The sequence below is a fragment of the Solanum verrucosum genome, unplaced genomic scaffold (genome assembly GCF_900185275.1).
Source record: "Solanum verrucosum unplaced genomic scaffold, falcon-dt-bn FXZP01000228.1, whole genome shotgun sequence".
NCBI lineage: Eukaryota > Viridiplantae > Streptophyta > Magnoliopsida > Solanales > Solanaceae > Solanum > Solanum verrucosum.
Window position 1 is genome coordinate 2299242 of NW_026020210.1, and position 22500 is coordinate 2321741.

Here is a 22500-nt window from a genome sequence, read left to right on the forward strand (position 1 = left end):
GCCTACACAAATATGGAAGCAAAGGGTGAGTACAAAAACATATGGTACTCAGCAAGTGAACTCCTAAACACAAGTTAAGAATATAGAATGTAGATACTTAACATGTGTTTAGGAGTTCGCTTGCCGAGTACCGTGTGGTTTGGTAATTACTCCTTGCTTCTACATTTGTGTAGGTTATGAGCCCGGATCATTGATAATTTCTCTTCTCTTCTTGTCTGAGGCTTCCTGTGGAGATTTGTGAGGTAGCTATTTGTTATCTTAGCGGACCCTCACACTCCTATTTATGATTTTGTTCTACTTTAGAGACAACATCATCTAAAACTTATATTTTCTTTCAAATGTATCATAATACATTAGAAGCTTATAAACGTGACAACCAAATTTTATGGATTTAGTTAAATTGACTTATTATCTGCATTATAATTGAGTATTAAACTTCTATTTTTATTTATTTTTGTATTTTATCGTAATAGTTGAGTTTTAGGCTGATTGTCTTGGTTGGATAAGACGAGTGTCATCACATCCATTTTTGGATTGTGATAGTTCTCATGTCATATTTATGCATTTTTCTCACACTCAGTACATTTCGAGTACTGACCGCATACTTTTTTCCTATATTATGTCCTAATATAGATTCTGACGCACATTCTTTAGGCCATGATTAGTACAAGATCTTCTCAACTCATATTGTTGTTGGTGAGTCCTCGTGTTCCAGGGACATGCCTTTATGACTTTTCTTATGTACTTTCATTCAATTTTCAGACAGTTTAGAGTTAGCTAGGAACTTATCTTACCAACTCACTATGTTTAGAGGCTTTTCAGACAATTAGGTGTTCTCACGTGTATTGTTTTTGTATCGGATTTCTTCTTTATGATATGTTTGTTATTTAAAACTTTAGCCCATTTTCATGTTATTCGATTATATATGTTATCTTAGTATTATGACATGTCATGTGGTTAGCTTAGGATCACTTGTGGCTCTAGGCACCATGTCACGTCTAAGGAATAGTCTTGAATTGTGACACTAATGAACTGAAATATTGTTAACTAATAAAAATATGAAAGAGATTTCTGCAATGATGTCATTTTTCGTCTTTGCCATTACAGTGCCGCCGATTACAAATAAAAGTAGTGCACTAAAAAAGAAAATACTAATAAAATATGGTGATAATTTTATTTATAATATAACTATGATTCAAATTATCCTTAATAATTTTAATTTCTAGTTTCTAATGCTTAACATATCCTAATAATATTTTAAAATATTATTCTATTATCTTTAAAATTATTCAATGGTGTAAAGAAAATCTACAATGATGGTACACCAAACAATCATAGTGACCTATTACACACCTATACTATTTAAAAGTAAATTTTCTTACCCACTAAAACCGACGTGGCAAAAAAAAAAAATAGGCGCGTCAGTTTAAAAATAAAGTTTTAAAAAAAAAGTTAGAATCCTTTTTTCTACCCCCACTCCCCACACCTCTTCTTTATCACACCACACCCAATGTCTTTTTCTTGTTCTTCATTCTTTATTTTTATCACATTTCTTTATTTTTTTTATCACAATCTAAAAACACATTTTTTTTATTCGCAATTAGGTTAATTTCTATAGATTTGTTAGTGAATAATTATATTATATCTAGAAAAAATTTTGTCGATTGTTTCTATCTTTTTCATTTTTTTGACTTTGTTAAAGAAATTTTGGTTGTTAATCAATTTTTGGGTGGTGGTGATGGATGGCGGGTGGCAAAAATTAAAATAGGTAATTGAAGGTGGCGAAGAAGAAAAAATTGATATTGATAATGGTGGTGGTGATATTTGGTGACAAAGAAGAAGAAGAATTGAAGGCGATATAGTGGTGATAAAGAACAAAATCTAGTGAAGGTGGGGTCGGATATGATTTTCCGATGAAATGCGAATTGAAAATAGGTGGGATTTAGTGATGAAGAAGATATAATTATTAAAGAATTAAAATAATTAATTAGAGGTAAATATAGTTAATAAAAGAAAATTTAATTAATAAAGAAAACAAAATAAAAAATTATAATTTATGACATGACACTGACGTAGTGTTGATGTGGCGCGAGTGTAATACACCATATAATGTGAGAGTGGTGTTACACGTCTCAGGGTGGTAATAAATTCACTTTTGAATAGTAAAGGCGTGTAATAGATCACCATGATAGTTTAAGCGTGTAACTGACTTTTCGGGACAAGTTTAAGGAGAACCTATGTGTTTGCCCCTCTCATAAATTATATATGTAGTCATTGCTCATTCTTCTATTTTTTTCTATACTAATTGACTTTCTTATCATATCATCATATCATATTAAAAGTGAAAAAATTTAAGTTCAAAGTTGGATTAAGAAAATGTGTTTTTTTTTTAATTGAAAAATACCTTACTAATTTTTAAAATCAAATAAATAATGACAATTAAACTAAATCAAATACATGATTAGATGTTACAACTTTTCATTTTCTACTTTTTAATGAGGTTTAATTGTTAGTCCTTTTAATTTAATTTAATGTCTATAAAATATTGAATAATTCTTTTGTCTTTCAAAAAAATATTGTATCAAGAATATTTAAGTGTAAAAATAAAAATATATTTTATAAACATGATAAATACAAAACAGTAAATACAAACCAATAGAAAATGGGAGTTGTATAGCCACAGTAGATGAAAAGGCAAATCATTCTTTTATATTCATTTGAATTGATTTCCTCTTTTATTTCTTATGAAATAAATGTTTTTTCATTTATGTTTTCCAATACATTTCTATAATAATTCTTATGTTCTTCCTTATTCATTTTTCATTTTTCATTCTTCATCTTTTAGCAAAAAATAGGAGGTAAATTTATTACCAATTTTTTTTTAATTTCATTTCGTCAACAAAATCATGTCCATCTATAAAATCAGCTAAATTTATCTTTTTTTCTCTATCACTTTTGCATTCACTCCTAACTTTTGATGTACACAATTTCTTCCTTAATAAACTGGATAAAATATTTTAGTCCACTGCACTTTTAAATTTTATCATCTTATAATTCTTATGTAATTTTTTATTTAGTGATTATTCTTTCTTATTCTGATTAATATATTTCTTTGTTTAACCGTTTTCATTTTGTATGCATATGATGATATGTATATTTTATTATTTTTTAAGTTAATTGAGTTGATATTACATTTTTTTCTATACTTGAGTAAGGCCTATATAAATATTATATCGTTATAGAGGTCAAACGTGCAAGGCATGCTTCCAAAACTAGTTATGTTAATAAGTAAAAAAACGAGACAATGAACACAATATAATATGAACGAAGACATTAAACCTACCATTAACTAAAATTCAAAATAATTTTTTATAGCAAAACTTAAATGATTGACACTAAAAGTTATTTCGAAAAATAAAATTCACTAAGTAAGTTTAAATTGAAACTTTTTAACATTAAATATAATGCGGCAAAACTATAATAAAAACTCAATCAATTTATTGTTTCTTCTTCTTTTTGACTTTTACAGATATGCATTAGCTAATAAAATCGGATGTAACTTAAATATGAATCCCTACATTATTATAGTTAACTTACTTACCATAATGAAGAAGTCTCATCAAAGTAAAATATATATTTTTATTTAATAAATATTTAGTATAAGACAATCTACAACTAACTATTCATGTTTTGAGTACTTTCCTTAAATGAATAAAAAAATACTTCTCCACTATGCGTAAACATATCATTTTGATTATTTTTTTGTTGCAATCAATTGATATTGATTTGCCTCAAAATAATTTAGCTTTTTTTAAAATATAAGTTGAGTGACTTCTTGATGAGTATCGTATCGAAACAAAAATAAAATTAAGAAATATTTAACTTTTAATATACTAGAAAGTAATATTAAATTTCTATTAAATATATATTTATTTTTAAAAATAGATAAAATTATACTGTGTTCTATAATCGCTGCAATAACTATAATCTTACACAAATCACAATTTAAAATTTAATAAATATTTGAATTTATATTTTATATAACTATTAACTTTATGATTTTTATGCACGTTGAAATATTACTGAAATTGATATTTCAAAATTCTCAGTCATTTAAAATGTTTGTTGTTTTAATCTTTAATTCTGTAGATATATAATAATTAAAATATATTTTTTTCACTTATTACTATGAGTAAGCACATACATTTTCATTACTCTATGACCATATTTGGAGGATTCTACTTACTCAAAATTAAAGCCACACTAAATTATTCTCCTATAAAAAAGTTTGACTCATAAAGGTTGGTCAAGATTAGACTAGATCCATAAACTACATATATTTTAATACCATAACATCAAACTTGGTAGGTAATACACCCTTATTTAGTTTCAGTCAAAAATAATTACTAGGAATTCTCTAAGTCAAACTATTCAAAGATTTATAGAATCTAAATTTTCCCTATAAAATGGAGTCTATCCTAGGCAAGGAAACAAACAGCAAAGTTTTTTGATGCACATCCAAACAAACATAATTTTTAGATCTCCTCTCTTCTTCCCGATTAGCAATGCCAAGAAGTAAAGGAAAGATTTTATATATTGAAAATGATACTCAAAGGAAAGCCACATATAAGAAGAGACAAAAAGTAGCGTTTAAAAAGGCTCAAGAAATTAGTACTCTGTGTGAGTGTGAAGTAGCTGGCGTCAGATATAGTGAGTACCACACAAAACCTATGGTATATCCAAATTATGAAGATGCAGTAGAAACTTTTAGGAAGTTTGAGGCGCTTCCACCAGCTGATCAATCAAAAAACATGATGACGACAGAAGAGTTTATCAAGAAAATTATAAAAAAGAAGGAGGAACAATTATATAAGCTACAAAAGGAAAATGATATCAAAGAAAAGACAAATATGATGCATGAAGTGGTAAATGGAAAAAAGATTATTTCCATTGACATGAAAACTAATGATCTAATGTATGTCATGAAACAAAATTTGAAATTTTTTCGCAAACTGAAAATTAAAGCTGATGAAGAGGGTTCTACTTTGAATGCCTCTCAACCAATTTCTTCTAGTGGAACCAACTCCGAGGGTCCAACATCTCCTACTTTATTGGTCCCTCAAGTGGATCCACTAATAACAATTCCTTCATCTCCAATGCTCCAAGAATTAATGTATTCTTCTACACCTCAACAAATGGACTCTTCAATGAATAACTACACAATGCCAATGAATAACTATTCATCGTCAGAGTCAATCGAGTGGGATGATGATAGTATTATGTCTTTTTTTGATGATTCATATCTCAACATCATTAATGTTCAACATCCAAAATAACTTCTAAGGATCTTGGACCAAATATCTATCTGTTTTAATTAGTAGAGATTTGTATGTCTATGTTGTCCCATGGATATATAGTCTATGTCTTTTACTATTTTAAATGCATAAGTTGTCTCATAGGATTCTTCATGTATCTTTACTTTTTCTCCTTATTTTAAGTATTTTTATGTTATGTTTCATTCCTTTTTAGTTTGTTATTTCATTCACTTATAAAATTTATGCAATTAATTTTTATTTTAATATTTGCTAGAGATTATTATATTTGTTTGTCTTTATTACTTTTATTATTGATATTGTATCTATGAAAAATATTTGTATTGTTAGTGAATATATTGATCCATTATCATCAAATATACTATTTAATTAGTGTTAATAAGGATTATTTCTTATCAAAATAAGAAGTCACAACGTAGGGTGTAAGCAAACCTTACCACTAATATTAATATTATTCATCTGCAAGTAAAATACAGCTTGGAACCTTCTTCGGAATAGATCATGTTAACCCATTCATCACCAAGAAAAATAGGAAAGAGCTAAGAATTAATCCCTACTGTATTCCCATCTCATATGGAAGTGCTCTAAGTTTCCTCCCACCATTTTTACTTGAGTAAGGGTCTCGACACAAAATCAAATCATTATGACACCTACCATAAATCCCTAGGAGGCAAGCATAAATCAAATGACAAGAGATAAAAAGGAACTAAATATAACTAGTGGAAGCAATAATAATATAAAAAGAGTTTGCTAAGTTTCGAGTTCGGATGAGTGAGATATGGCCTTTTGAAGTTAGGTTGTCCAGTTAAGGAAAGTTAGCCGAAAATAGTGAGGGGTATTTTGGTCTTTTCCTTACCCAATTAGATTTAATTCGCTTTTAATAATATTTTAAGGGTCTAATCCTATTAGGTTCAGTTTTATAATACTAAAATTAGCCTAGGGTTTTAGTTGAGAGTTCAAGAAGAGAAAAGAGGAGATGATCAAAGCTTTCGTCGACAGTCTTGCGTTTTGTTGCGGATTTTCGCCATGGGTTTAATCCCTAAGAGGTATGTAAGCTTCCACACGTCAATCAGATTATTTTCAGCGAAATTTCATTCTTGAAGTTGAAAGATTAGAGTTCTTGATGAGTTATTGATAGGTGTTCTTGAAGTTCATTCTAAATCTTGTTGTGTGGGGTTTTCGATGATTTCTTGAGATCAAAGTGAGTGTTTTAAGGGATGTATTGAGTAGATTAGAGTGTACTTATGTTAAGTAATCGATTCTAAGTGATTGGGGAAGAAACCGTTCGATTCTAGGCGAGTTAAGGTGAGAAAACGAGCAAAGAAGTTCGTCAGATTTTCTAGGTTGGGGGCCTGGCGCGATGCGCCTGCCAGTGCGCCCCAAACCCACCTCTGAGGTTTAGGGGCTGGTGCCCCGCGCCACCCATAGCGCCAGTGTTGCCTGCCCCACCCAGTTTGTCATCGGTTGCCCCGTTTGAGTTCATTTAAAGTGCACCTTCACTCCTTTTCGATTCTAACTACTCTAAGCTACTTCTAAACACCTAAAATCATTCCTAACATGATCATAACCTTGAATTCATAATTCAAATTCAAGGTAGAGTTAAGAGTTAAGTTTTGAGAATTCTTTCGAACATTCTAAGAAAGTCCATTTGAGTCCTTTTGAGGAGTCTTGTATAACTTCTAGTAATTTGTTTTAAGACTCGAGCAAGTGAGTATGAAGATGAAAAGAATGTATTCATGAGTCTACCTTGTCATCATGAGATCCTCCATGTCATGAACCAAACTCTTGAATTCATAATTCACATTCAAGAGAAAGTTAAGAGTAGAGTTCAAGAAAAGCTTATGAGTTCAATTCTGCATCCTTCGAGATCAACTATCAATTTGAACAAAGTTCTGATAAAGTAAGTATGAGAATGAGAAGAGTTGTATTCATGAGTTCCATATTATTAAGTAGACCTCGAGTTGAGTCGTTCATGCTCATAACTTTGGCGTAAACTCGATCAGTTGAGTACCTTTGAGAGGAATAGTATTTTCAAGTTCTAAGTCTTGAGTAATAAGTTTCTAATAGTTTGAGATTATATTTGTCACGCCCCAAACACAAAGGGCGCAACTGACTCCTAAAGCCAAAACTCAGGCCCGAGCCGACCCTGCTGAACCATTTGCTATTAGCGCATGGCAGTCACATGCAATTAAGAAAACAAACAAGTATATCTCGGCTTAAAACTAAGCCATCGGCCGGCAAGGCCCCTGTCAACAGATCTACAAAAGAACCAGCTACTCCCAAGAGTTTATATAAAGAAATATCCAACTAGCACAGAAGTCCTGATTGGGCCGTCGAGGCCACCATGATATCTATACCAAAACTAAAAATAGGTAAATATCAGTACAATACATCAAACAGCTCACAAGTTTCAGCAAACCAACAACATAGTCCAGCATGGCCATAACGTAGCTATAAACCCCACACACTAGTCTGCAAGCCTCTAAGAGTAGTAAAGATTGGTGGGACAGGGCCCCAGCCTACCCATGAGAATATATACAACAAAAGTTAACAAACCTCCCAACTCTGGCAGCTCCGGAGGAAAGGGGCTGACCAACCGGATAAAAGTCAATCCTGCTGATAAGGAGGTCTACTCGGTCGTCTGTCAGGACCTGCATGCATGAATGCAGCGCCCCAAGGCAATGGGCGTCAGTACAAAATAATGTACAGAGTATGAAAGGCAATAGACTATGATGAGGTATCCTGATATACTGGAATAATCTGATAAATAAATTAAGGATAAGATAATTATACTGACCTGCTTCTAAATCTAAATTTATCAAAAATAATAAAACAACAACCTAACCAAGCCTCCATAAGCTCGGTAGGTACAAACAGCACACAAGACCACCTACTCAGGCCCCCATAAGCCCGGAAGGTGCCAATCAGCCTGTATACCCCTATCGGTAGTCTCCTAGCCCCGCAGGCAGTCACATAGCCCTCTTAGGCATCAACATAGCTTATAGACATCTCATAGCCCTCTTAGGCAACATCATGGCCATGTAGGGAGTACATAACCTTCTTAGGCTTCAATATATATCCCTGTAGGCAACTCATAACCCTTCTAGGCATCAATATAGCCCCGTAGGCAACTCATAACCCTTCTAGGCATCAATATAGCCCCGTAGGCAACTCATAGCCCTTCTAGGCATCAATATAGCCCCGTAGGCAACTCATAGCCCTTTTAGGCATCCATACAGCCCTGTAGGCAGAACATAACCCTGCTAGGCATAGATCACATTCCTGCAGTTAACAACAATAGCCCAAAGGCAACAATAACAATCCAACAGCTAAAAGTGAGCAATTTAGTTATAGGCAACTTATACAATTAGCCTCTAAGTCATGTCCAACATACGAATGTTACTACTGAATAAGAATCCCGATAAGAGAGGATTATATGCACTAGAGCAACCAACAATCAACAATGATGGCTACAAGTATACAATGATAACATTTCAATTACATTGCTTCTAAGCTTTGAGGAACATGCCATAGGAAGAGAATAGCCTTAACATACCTTTTTCGCTAAATTCACGTCGCCTAAAGACTTTAACTCGTAACTCCCTCGATACTACAACAAGGTAGGACCGTAATCAACACATAAAATAAAAGATACCATGATAATACAATAAAAGATATGTGTTTCCGTCGCAAATTGCTATTTGGTGCTTATAAAAGCTAGAGTCGATGAAAGAAGGGTCTTACCTCGATCTTAGCTTCGTAATTCACCTCAAAACCTTTAAATATATTCAAACCCCTGCTGTCCCAACATTAAAATGTGATATGCTACGCAATCAATAAAACAAATTATACCACGATGATGAGCCCAACGCGTAGAACAACTTTCGTCAAGAACTTACGTCGAGAAAATCGATATTTTACTTGATCCTAAAAATGGGTTTCTATGCTTTCTCTGTATAATTAGCTTAAAAATGAAGAAAAAACGCGAAGAAGAAGATATATACACTTTCCACCGACCTAGGGCCCCACCTCACGCGCCTGCTTGCGCAGTCCCACGAAAATGCGAATATCTCTCTATTCTGAAGTCGTATGAATGAACGGTTTGATGCGTTGGAAACTAGACTCGTAGACCTTCGATTCAATAGTTTGTGGGCCCCATAAATCTTTATAGATTGGGAGAAAACCTCCAAGACATTTGACCCAAATTTCAGAGAAATCTTTAAGAAGGAAATTATGATAACTTCCGCCAACTTTTATTTTGCCACTTACCTAACTTGAGATGCAACACCTGAACACTTAAAATAGGACATACCACATCATTCTTAATTTATTACTCACCCTCCTTGTCTTTCCACGAATATACGAGTTAATTTAGACGTTTTGAAAAGTTGGGGTGTTACAATATTTCTAATCATTGGACTATTACATGTTACCCATGAAGTCTTTGGGTTGAATCGTTCATGTTCATAACTTCCACATGAACTAAATCAGTTGAGTATCTTGAGATGAGGAGTATCTTTGAGTCCTTGAGTTGAGTAGTTCATTCTCATAATTCCGCATGAACCCTCTGAGTTGATCATTCTTGAAATGAGTAGTATCATTGAAGTTCTTGAGTTTCAAGTATTGAGTTCTATCTATGGTTATTGAAAACCTTGCATTGAGTCATTCATGTCCCCAATTCGGCATGAACCATATTTTAAGAAGTCTTTTACAAATGTTTTAACTTTGTTTTAAGACTTAAGCTTTGAAGTTAAGTAAAGAGTAAGAGTAAAGTTTTTTATAAACGTTTTAACTTCGTTTTAAGACTCAAGTTTTCAAGTTAAGCAAAGAGTAAAGAGTTGAGTTCATTTCTCAAAAGTTATTAGGGAACTAAGTATACCCAAAGAAGTTTATAAATGTTTTCACATTTGAGCAAGAAAGGAACTATGATTTCCAAAAGAGCCTTTGGGCTAGTTTTCAGTAAAGGGAACATTGATTCCAAGAGAGCCTTTGGGCTAAGCTTTGAGCAATTTTCTCAAAACTAAAGAAAGAGGTGTTTAAAACACATATGAGCTAAAGTATATTTTGGGAGTAGTATTGAGCACCGAATTGGAGACGCGAGTTCATATTAACTCAAATCTCCATAAAAACCATGTAGCCAACATGGGATTTAACGGGTCATACTTTTTAGATGATCACGTAAGTTAAGCTAGTGGATCCACTAAGTTAAGTAAGGTCCTATACTGATGGCAAGGTATAGGATGGTTCTTAGAAGCACGAGGTAAAGTATTGTATCATCACTATAGCTCTTAAGTGATGGTTGTCGGTTAGAGAAACTCCCACAGAAGTTATTGTATTATTATATACACAGTTATTTGTATTTTTACATACATTTCAGAGTTATATTGTATCCTTGTATACACACAGAGTTGATAGCATGTTTTTAAAACAGTTTGTTTCTTTATATTGCACTTGTTTTAAATTGCTTTATATTGAAATGAGTTCAGTCATATTGAGTTGAGTATCCATAGTTGAGTACCCAGAGTCGAATATCATACCTTTGAGTTGAGTATCTAAGTTTGAGTAGTTCTAAGTATCTTATCCTTGAGTACTTCTGAGTTGAGTAAGATTGAGTAGTTCTGAGTATCCTTGAATATTCCTTGAGTTGAGTAAGTTATAGAAGAGTAAGTATGTTTCTTTTTATCAAGTTTCAAGCTTATGTTTATGTTTTAGAATTCCCCTTACATGCTCGTACATTCCACGAACTGAGCCATTTTGCCTGCATCTTGTCATGATACAGACACAGGTATTCAGGATCATCAACAGGAGCTTTGTTGATACATTCAAGAGTTCGAGTTAGCTATGGCGAGCCTCCTTGTTTCTGGAGGATTTCATTTACCTTTCAGTTATATTAGTTGTTAAGATGTCGTGGGTCTTGTCTCGACTTCCAGCTTTGTCAGTTAGATGTTGCATAGATAGTCAGAATAGTTTAGAAGTTTGTATCATTTATTTTATTAAATGTTTTAAAGACTTAAGTTGCCTATTTTATGGCAGGTTGAATATTATTTTTATATTCAGAGTTTTCATTTGAGTTAAAGTTTTGTATTTCAGTTTCATGAATTTTTATTCAGTTTTTAAGCTTTGTATGCTTGAATCAGTTTTCCGCTTGTAGTCAACCAGGATGAGGTTCGCTTGGGGACCAGCAATGGTTCTCGAGTGTCCGCCACGTCCAGGGTGTAGGCTCGGGTCATGACAAAAACACATCAGTTGAGCTATATACAACAAGTATTTCTAATCAAAATACTTAAAATCTAAACAATACAAAATAAGGAAAGAAGCAAGCCTCCAAACGTCAAGAGTTCACCACGATCCAAACAACGACGACCTTGGAAGATAAGGAATTAACCAGGGTGACTTGTACCAGACATTGTATCAGAAAAAGATACAGGAGTGTAGTATGAAATACCAAATACGGGACATCCTATGTTTAGTGGGATTAGAAAGAAACTACATAAATATAAGAGGCACGATAGAGCTATAATAAGAAACAACTAACTAGAATCATTAAAATAAGTACCTATTGTGAAAATAACTATATGATGCAATGCATATGTGATCAATGCATAAAGTAATAAGTCCCAAAATTACCTCGTCGGCTTCCCAATAGGCTCCTTGAGAAATTCTGCACACCTGCTAAAGCTCAACTACATATGTCATAAACGTAAAATCAAGAATTTAAACTATGGGCAACCAGAGCTCATTAACATATGCAAAATTGCAGAAAAGTGCAACTCAAAATTATCCCTTGAGCTCATAATCAAGAGTAAATAGTTCATCTTCCAAAAAAAAAACCTTACAAATCAGTGAATATACAAACAAATCTCCTTCACTGTAACAACCCTTCTAATTGTTTGTGAATTTTATTGATTTTTTTTTATCTTAATCATTTTAGTAATTTTTATTAATAATTTATGACTTGTGGGAATGAGTGACATGATTTTGATAAAAAAAATAAATGATTATTTAACTGCTAATAATAATGAAAAAAGTGACAAAGAAAGTAGAGACAAATTGAATTTTTCAAATAGAAAAGGAAAAAGAAAAACACAATATATAGGGCTGAAACGTTCAAAGTCAGCGGAAAAAAAAAACAAATCAGCCCAGAAACAGAGAAGAAAATACAGAGATAAAAGAAAATAAAGAAAGAAATGAAGAGAAAAGGGAATATATGTGTCATTAGATTCGTATACTTATAAGCATTATACATATGAATAAATTTTGACCATTCACAAGCGTAACATAAGAGAAAATTCGTAATTTGACATTTGAGCCTTAGTTAGACACAAGTAGAAATTTCTTACTTCTTTAAGATGCTAGTTTTAATGTTCTAAATAAGTATAAGGAAAATGGGTAATAAGGGAGTCTGTATAAATGTGATAACGAGCATTTATATGGGTATCAATTTCATAATATGGAAAAATTCGCATGAAATTGATTGTTGGTTGATAACATCCCATAAGTTGTGATATGATTGAATTGTTGAAACTTGTGAATTATTTAAACTTTATTGTGATTGATAATCCTTAGTTATATGGTCGATTCATGAACCCATATTATATATGTTTTTCATACATATTAATACGACTCTTATTGTTTACATGATAACTATTGGTTGATATTTTTCACAGAGTTATTTATGAGACTCGTATTCTTATTACATCGATGGAAAATGATTCTGGCGAGAGGTATTGTGCCGATGGAAAATTATTTCGCAAGTGTAATTATATTGATGGAAAACAATTCCAGCTAGCGTTATTACGCTAGTGGTAAATGATTCTGATAGGTAATTAGACCTCATGAGTCCCCCCCCCCCCCGGGAGGATCCTGAATATCCAATAGAGAAAGCGGGTGTATACTGACTTTTAACTAGTGCATTGCATTACATTTCATATTGATTTGGTATTTAGTGGTTGAGATTATTGTGGTATTGATTTGACTTGATACATTTGAGACAACTTATGATATCATCAGTGGTGTAACTAAGTGTTTTGAAAAAAGTATATTCTGAATTGTTATGTTGGGGTTAATTATTTTATAATGTAATTAGTTTTGGAAGATGCACTTTTAAGATATACCTCATTATTTTCTTCTTAGAAGGTAACAGTAATCAAAGTTTGCTGAGTGTAAGTGTTTTTCATAGTCACTCTATACTTGTTGCACCTTTTTGTGTGCAGGGACTGAGCCAGGTAGAAGACAAGGCGATAGAAATAAATATAACGTGAATGAAGACATTAAACCTTAACCTAAATTAAAAGTCAAGATTTTTTTCTTATAGCAACTTGAATGACTGACACTAAAAAAAATAGAATTCACTAAGTTTAAATTGTGACCTTTTAACATTATACTTAATGTGACAAATTATAATAAAACCTCAATGAATTTGTTGTTTCTTCTTCTTCTTTGACTTTTACAGATATACATTAGTTAAAAAAGATCGGATAAAACTTAAATATGAATCCCTAATAGATTATAGTTTAACTTAGTTACCATAATGAAGAAGTTTCCAACAGAGGAGAAGTACTCAAAAAAGCACTCGGACCATAATGGCGCTAATTTAGGACATATTTGAACACATGTCTCATACAAAGAGAAGCTAGCCATAAAAACTGCTTTAGCTTAGAAGGAGGGAGGTGCATTTTTCAGATCCAAGAAAAGTCGACATTGTCCGTCAAATTCATTCGCAACTATAAGTTAGTTAACTTCCTAAGTGCTGCAAAGCAAGACATAACTGAGAAGGCACCTGTCTCCGTCAATCCCCAAAAAATATGATCAACTGAATTTACAAATTGGGGGAAAATAAACAGAGTTCATTGATGTCATGATGTTATGGGCTAGTTCAAAGGATAGATCATTAAGAGACCAGTTGCGAACTTGTCGCATATTAGCTACCGTCAAGGTGGTTTCTCGCTCTGTGAGAGGTGGTCCCTCAATGACCATCTGCAGACTGACTCCTGGGGTAAACCAAGGATCATAAAAGAGGTTGATACGATATCCTCTAGAGGGTCATAGTTTCCTTTTTTAGAGTTGAACGATAATAATTTTACTAGCATTTTACGATGTATTTTTCCATCATATAGTATATGCAAAAAATTGTAATTTATAATATTTTTCGTATAGTTTTTAAATATCTAAATTTTTTTGTTTAAAATATCGAATTAATGTAATCTAATTTAATTTTGAAGATTAGTCAAATTGACTTTTGAAAAACACAACATGACAATTAAAAGTAGACAAAGGGAGTATTTAGTTTCACACCAAAATAATTACTATAGACAACTAGAAATTCTCCAATTCAAAACTATTCAAAGATTTATAGAATCTAAAATACCCTTATAAAATGGATTGGATCCTAGGCAAGGAAACAAATAACAACAACAACAAAGTCTTTTGATACCCATCCAAACAAACACAATTTTTTTCCCCTTCCTCCTCATTTTTCATGCCAAGAAGAAAAGTGAAACTTATGTATATTGAAAATGATACTCAAAGGAGAATCACATTGTCACGACTCAAACTATCCCCTAGACATGTTGAAGTGAATAGGACCCCGAGAGTTCCTAAATAAGCCACTTGACATAAGTGTGACATAATGATAAGTAATAAGACAATGTGAAATGAATCATAAAGCTAAGAGAAATCTCAAGATAAAGTCGCAAAATAAGAGAATCTTAACACAACCTAAAAAATAATGCGAAATATATGTTAAATCTAACAACAAGTTGCCTCTATATCATAGATGTAACTAGGAAAAACTCCTAGCTCATGAAAGAAGTCTGAAACTAAATGACTGAAAAGTAATGAAAGACTAATAATGGATGTTACCTCGAACCATGAGAACTCACCAATCCCAAAAGCAAAGCGGAGCAATCCAACTATCCACAGTCAGATGGAGGAACATCGTATTCTCTATTATGAGACAATATAGGTACAATAGATATATGTATCAATACTTTGAATGTATTGAGTATGAGGAACATGCATAAACATAAACGTGATAAATTCAAAAATGCATGATCAAGTGTAACACCTCAGAATTTGGGAAAAGGAAAGGTTTCACCTTTTTAGCTACTGACTGTGTTCTATGGAATCATTCTATGGGTCATAGATGCTTCTACGGATCGTAGAGTGCGTCTATAGGAAGTGGGTCAAGTTTTGGAAAATTTCAAGTCCTAGTAACTCATGCGACGATTGACCAAGAGAGTCCGTTGAATGTTTTACGGGTAGGAAGGTCCCTTAGAAAGGTTCCAGACTTAGTGACATTTTGGGGTTAAAGTTCAGTTCTACAGTTTGGGTCTATGGATCGTAGGAAGTCCTACAGGCCATAGAAAGGTCTCGTCAAAGTTGGATGATTTTTAAGGTTCCGGTACTTGGTCTATGGTTGACCAGTACGATCCATAGAAAGTTCTACGGACCATAGGTTTGTTCCGTAGACTAGAAAACTTCTGTTCGAGTGGTATTGATACAAAAGATCAAATATGCATTGAGAAAACTATATCAATTGATTTAGTATAACTTTTCAAGTGTTATAGATGGATCTGGTGCTTGAATTCAAGGGAAAAGACGAAGTTAGTTTTTGTGCAGTAATGTATAATATTATATAGTATTGTATATGGGTGTATGTTACCTCTAATTTTTGTATAATATTGTATATTGAATGTATAATATTGTGAGTATATCAAATTTGTATAATATTATATGAAGTAGTAGCATATGCAGCATTTTGCTTGTGTCTTAATTGATTGACTTATTTTGCAGGTTCTGATTGGATATGGATAACATGCATCTGTTCATCAAATATTTTGGGATGTGAGATCTCAAAATTTAAATCTACCTTTCCAACAATAAAGAAGCTATGACATAACTCTAAATTCTTAAAAAGATTGGCCTCAACTTCCAATATTAGAAATTTTATTTCTTAAGTTTTGAACATATTATAAAGGGATAAGGGTCTGAAAAATACCTCAATTTTGGTCGGATTTGTTGTTGCGATACTAAACTTCCATGAGGACCTATTACCTCCCTAGACTATTTAATACCGTATTTTAAACATATATATTTGCCCACGTGGACATAAAAAATAATGCAAAATTATAAATAATAATGTGTCCACGTGGGAACATATATACCTTTAAAATACACTATTAAATAGTTCAGGAGGTAAAAAATACGATACTAAATAATCTAGGGAGGTAATAGATTCTTATGAAAGTTTAGTATAGCAACAGCAAATCCGACCAAAGTTGGGGTATTTTCAGACCCTTATCCCTATTATAAATAAAGTAAAAAAAACTTAATTTACTACTTTTAATTACTACATCACATAATTACGAAGACATTCATCCAAACACTAGTATGAGAAGAAAAGACCAAGAGAAATGACCAAATCATTTTCTAGCCTAAGTTAGACACAGGATTGGACAACAAAATCAAGATATCAGTGTTTCATTCTACATGGTTAAAGGACGAAAATTCAGGTTCAACGACTCAAAAAGTTTTTCACCACATGTACTGCACATATATTTAATTTCCTAACTCTCAAGTTTGTAATTATAAGTAAAGTAGGATTATATAAAATATTTGTCACGCTCCGAGCCTACACCCTGAGCGGGACCGGAACTCGGAGACCATTGCTGGCCCCAAAGGAACCCTTGGCCTGGCATTATTAACTCAGCGGAAACCTAACTCAACAGAATAACTCAATGAAATGAAAGGTCATAAAACAACCCAACTGATAAAATCTAGCCAAAAAGGCAACTCGAGTCTCAAAATAGAATATTTATATATATATATATAGATGAGAGACTCAATACTAACTGACTGACTAACTAACTGTGAAGCCTCTATAACACTGAGATGGATGTTGAGACAGACCCCGCAACATCCTAATAAAGCAAAACTAAGAGAACAAAATAATCGAGTCCTCCGGAATGCAAAGAGGCTCACCACTGACTCTGGAGTGCTCAGCTGGATCAACGGCGTGCTGGATGCTGATCCTGGGTACCTGCGTCTGCATTGTCATAAGATTCAGGCCAACTGGCATCAGTACATTGAATGTACGAGTATGCGAGATGGGAAGCTAAACCACAATCTAAGCTTGAAAGGAGTACAAGTGAGCACTTACCTTAGCTCTGATCGACTCATGAATAACTGAACTCAAATGTAAAGCAATAAAACACATGCAATACATAAAGCTTGTAAAACATTAAAAACAACTTAGTTCATTAAGGACAAAGCAATAACAAACTCAACTTTACTTATATAAAAGTAATATAACTTTAGTGGGAGATTCTTTAACCGACAAACCACCACTATGAGCCCTAGTGATGATACAACGTTTTACCTCACGTTGCCCAAGGACCATCCTATACCTTGCCGTGATATAGGACCTTACTTAACTTAGTGGATCCACTAGTTTAATCTTACGTGATCATCTAAAAAGAATGACCCGTTAATTCCCATGTTTGGCTACATGGTTCTTATGGAGAGTTGAGTTAATATGAACTCGCGTCCCCAATTCGGTGCTCAATACTACTCCCAAAATACTTTAGCTCATAAGTGTTTTAAACACATCTTTCTTTAGTTTGAGATAATTGCTCAAAATCTATCCCAAAGGCTCACTTGGAATCAATGTTCCCTTTTCTTCTAAACTAGCCCAAAGGCTCTTTTGGAATCATAGTTCCTTTCTTACTCAAATGTGAAAACATTTATAAACTTCCTTGGGATACTTAGTTCCCTAATACTTTTGAGAAATGAACTCAACTCTATACTCTTGGCTTAACTTGAAACTCTATACTCTTTACTCAACTTGAAACTTGAGCCTTAAAATGAAGTTAAAACGTTCAATAAAGACTCTTGAAAAACTTTGAAGACTTGCTTTGACTTGCTTCTTAACTTCTAGACTTGACTCGAACTTCACTTGACTTTGATCCGAACTTTCCTCGAATTGGATTACGGATTCAAGGGTAATGATCTCATGTTTATGGATGAGTTCGTGATGTCTAGATGTACCTTAGAGTGTTGAAAACAACTATAAAACATAGGTACATTATCAAGGAACATGTATGAAAAAGTGGGGAAATATTGGCGTCCTTGGGGCTTTGAGAGGCGCGGGGCGCCAGCCTTCAAAGCTTAGAAGGCCTGGTGGGGGGCTCTACATGGCGCTCCGCCCCAAGGGTGGAAGCTCAGAATCCCTTTTGGGGCAAGCTGGCTGGCGCGATGCCCCAGCCTTTTTCCCCAAAAACCCGACTTTTCTCCTTTGTTTTTCCAACTCTAAACCTTCTTAACTTCAAAAGTTCCAGCCCCAAACACTTAGAATCATAAAACCCCTCAACATACACTAGATTCAACTCGAAATGACAACCAGAAACATGTACCAAGACAACAAGGAATTCAACAACACAACCAACAACTTCAACAACCACAATCAACAACTTCAACAAACACAACCAATTTTTTCTCGAAATTAAAACGAGTTTGGCGTGTGGGGGAATGAACCAACCCAACACTATGATCTCACATACCTTATTAGGGTTCACCCCCGACGAAAACCACGACGATCTCGACAAACTTAGCTCCTTCTCCTTTCTCCTCTTCTCTTCTTTCCTCTCAAGAACCCTAACTCTCACTTTTAAAAGGGAAAACTGATGTAAAATCAGCTTAGACCCTTGATATATAACCAAAAGAAAAGGTGAGGGAAAAGACCAAACTACCCTTAAAATTTCGGATGAACTTCCCTTACCAACAGCCCAACTTCGAAAGGGCACAACTCACTCATACGAACTCGAAATCGAGTAAACTCGGCGGCGTTGAAAAGATCATTCCAAGAGCTTTCCAAACATAACTGTAAATTCACCTAACTCATCCTGAGCTAGGAGTTGTGACTGCTCAAAGTTGACCGAAAACTCATTTTTTTCCCATACTTAAATCAAATTTCCAGATTTTGAATTCTTTCCAAAAATGACTATTTCCATTTACAAGCTTTTTCATAGCTATTTCAAAATGCACGATGTTACAATATCTTTATTTTGTATATGTTGCTATGATTCAATCCATAACACTTAAAACGTAATAACGTAACTGAGAATATATTTGTGAATAGCTCAAGCAAGCGTAGAGCCTTCCTCTGTTTATATATATATAATGTACAAATATACTTACACACAAGTAAGAGTTCTAATACACCCTCTCAATCTAAACAGACAGAAATGATAGATAAATTGTCACGTAAAAACAAAAAGTGAGATGAGGATAATCATTTTGTAAAAATATCAGTAAACTGCAAACAAGTGGCACATATTCTACAATAAGATCTCCTTGAGCGACTTAATCACGAACATAGTGAAAATTCACATCAATATATTTGGACCGATCATGAAACATTGGATTGTGAGTCATATACATAGAGCTAACATTGTCACACATTACATGAACTGGTTCATGAAGATATACACCAAGCTCAGAAAGAACATGTCGAATCCAAGTAGTTTCAGCAACAATGTAGGGAATAGCTCTATACTCCGCTTTAGTAGAAGATCTAGAGACAATAGGTTGCTTCTTCGCACGCCAAAAGATAAGTTTAGAACCCAAAAATACTACAAATCCAGTAGTGAAATGTCGACTATCTATTGCTGAAACACTTTGTAACTATGTACTGAAAAAATTATCTCAATTGAAGACACCAAATAACTAAATTAGTCATGATAATTGTTTACTTCAGTTGTTTACCTGAATTGTGAATTGGATACATTATATTAGTAAATTAGTCATGTTGGTCGTGCGATGCACGATCTTGCCCTTCTAATATATATATATTAAAGTTTTAGAACAATGTTGTCATTAGACAAATGTTATCATTATAATGAGATCTGATTGTATTATGATTAGCAACTTTAGTTTAGTTGTAATCAAACAGTACTTTAATTAAGTAGTACTTAATAATCAAGAGATGCAAAATGGATGATACGGAGTAAGGACCCAAGCTAATGCAATAGATTTTGTGAGTCTTTGTTGCTTGTCACGATCCAAAAATGAACATGATGGCACTTGTCTATTTCCATCAAGACAAGTCAGTCTCAACCCAACGAAACAAAAGAAATACATAAAGATAAAACAAGAACATGAATGAACATGATGGCACTTGTCTATTTCCATCAAGACAAGTCAATCTCAATCCAACGAAACAAAAGAAATACGTAAAGATAAAACAAGAACAAGATAAAAGAGGAAAATTTATTCTTTCTATTAACACCTCAAAACCTGGTTGTCACATGTACAAGTTACTAATACATAAAATGTGAAATTATACAAGCCTCAATTCTTTATTTGTCAAATAGAATAAAGCTTAAAAATAAGAACTAGAGGGATCGTCGGGATGACAAACAACTACCTCTCAAAAATTCTTTAACAAGCCTCAGAGATGGGAGAAGAAGAGATATCACACGCTTCCGGGCTCAAAACCTATACAAGTGTAGCAGCAAGGAGTGAGTACCAACAACACGGTACCCAACAAACAACCTAATAAACAAAGAAACTAGCTAAAAATCGAGTACTCCTTTCATCCCAACCGAACCTCCTCAAACTACAAATTGCACAAAATTCTGCTCAACCTAATAGTTCTTCAATAAACGGCTCAAAAGGCTCAATAATCACATTCCAATAGTCACAATTGAACAACCAACACGTATCATGTAAGACAATCTCAATGTCAGGTATATCAATTACAAGTAACAAGTGTATCAATCACAGTTAACAAGTAAGTTAGGCATAAGCATCAAAATGCATCAAATCACAATAATCAAACTCTTATTGGAACCATTTCCTATCGGCTTTATATCATATCACTAGTCGGAACCATTTACCATCGACTTTATATCATATCACTAGCCAGAACCATTTCACATCGACTTTGTATCACTAGCCGAAATCATTTTTCATCGGCTTTATATCATATCACTAGCCGGAACCATTTTCCATCGGCTTTGTCTCATATGTCTCATCACGATGTACAACAATCAATGCACATAACCAAGTTCAAACCATAAGAAAGAGACAACTATACAAGCAATTCAAGTCCACATTCATGCTATCAAGCATTTCATCAATAAATCAAATAGGGGCCACCAGAAGGCAATTCATAAGTATTATGAACAGCACATAGCCTTTTCATTTAAACCTTTTTTTATTCATTAAGATGAAGTGAAACAATTAACCCTTCACCTCATTCTCATTACTCCCAACACACGCGATGAAGGGAATACACAAATTCTACAAAATTACAAGGTTTAGGAGATCACCTGCCTTAATTCAACCAACTAGTCACTCCAAGACTTGAGTCTTCCCCTTCCGACCAATGTTCAAAGCCACACAATCTATATCAATCAAGTATTCACAATAAATTTGTGGAAACAATAATACCCACATCAAATACTTTGAAAAATGTGTCAATCAACTCAAAACCTGATTCTGAAAATGAAGTTTGAATTCGAAACTCTTTACTTGAAATCATTTCTCAAAGCATTTTGAACCTATCGGTGAAAATCATTTCGAAAAAGGATTAAAAATCATATCAAAATCACAATTTTACTAAGTTCTTGGATTCTTAAAGATAAACCATAATTTCTTTGAACTCTTAAATTCATAAATAATAATGGGTAAATGAAAATTTAAGATTAGGAATCGTTACCAAATGTTTCTTCTCAAAAACCTTGTTCAAATCGCCAGATCAAAGCTCCCAAAAATATATGATGAAAACGGGTTGAAACCACAATTTTTGAAAGATATTCTATCCAGGGGTCCTCCACGAATGCAGACCCCTGCCCGCGAACGCGGAATTTAATGAGCAGGCCTTCCGCGAACGCGGCAAAGCTTTCGTGAATGCGGAGGTCAACAGCTTGACCCTCCGCGAACGCGGTCGAGTCTCCGCGAATGAGGGATCCCCAAACTCACCCTTCACGAACGCGGTCTCCGGCTCCGCGAACGGAAAGGCATGGGCACCAGAAACCCAAACAAGCAAAATCAGTCAAACTCAAATTCATCGAAAGGATCCTTGGGATTCGTTCAGAACCCCATACACACAAATCATATAAGGAACTCGACTATACTCGACGCTCCGGACTCAATGAAACTGTCG

At 33.7% G+C, this 22500-nt stretch overlaps 1 protein-coding gene across 1 annotated transcript; it reads left to right on the plus strand.

The window, feature by feature from the left end:
- The first annotated feature begins 4565 nt into the window (after positions 1–4565).
- On the plus strand, positions 4566–5336 carry LOC125830361 (agamous-like MADS-box protein AGL80). The gene has a single exon (XM_049509549.1). The coding sequence runs from the start codon at positions 4566–4568 to the stop codon at positions 5334–5336; it is 771 nt and encodes a 256-aa protein (XP_049365506.1).
- The last annotated feature ends 17164 nt before the right edge of the window (positions 5337–22500 follow it).

Bases quoted from the DNA above. Each gene is read 5' to 3' on its own strand.
- LOC125830361 (XM_049509549.1), top strand. From the start codon at position 4,566: ATGCCAAGAAGTAAAGGAAAGATTTTATATATTGAAAATGATACTCAA.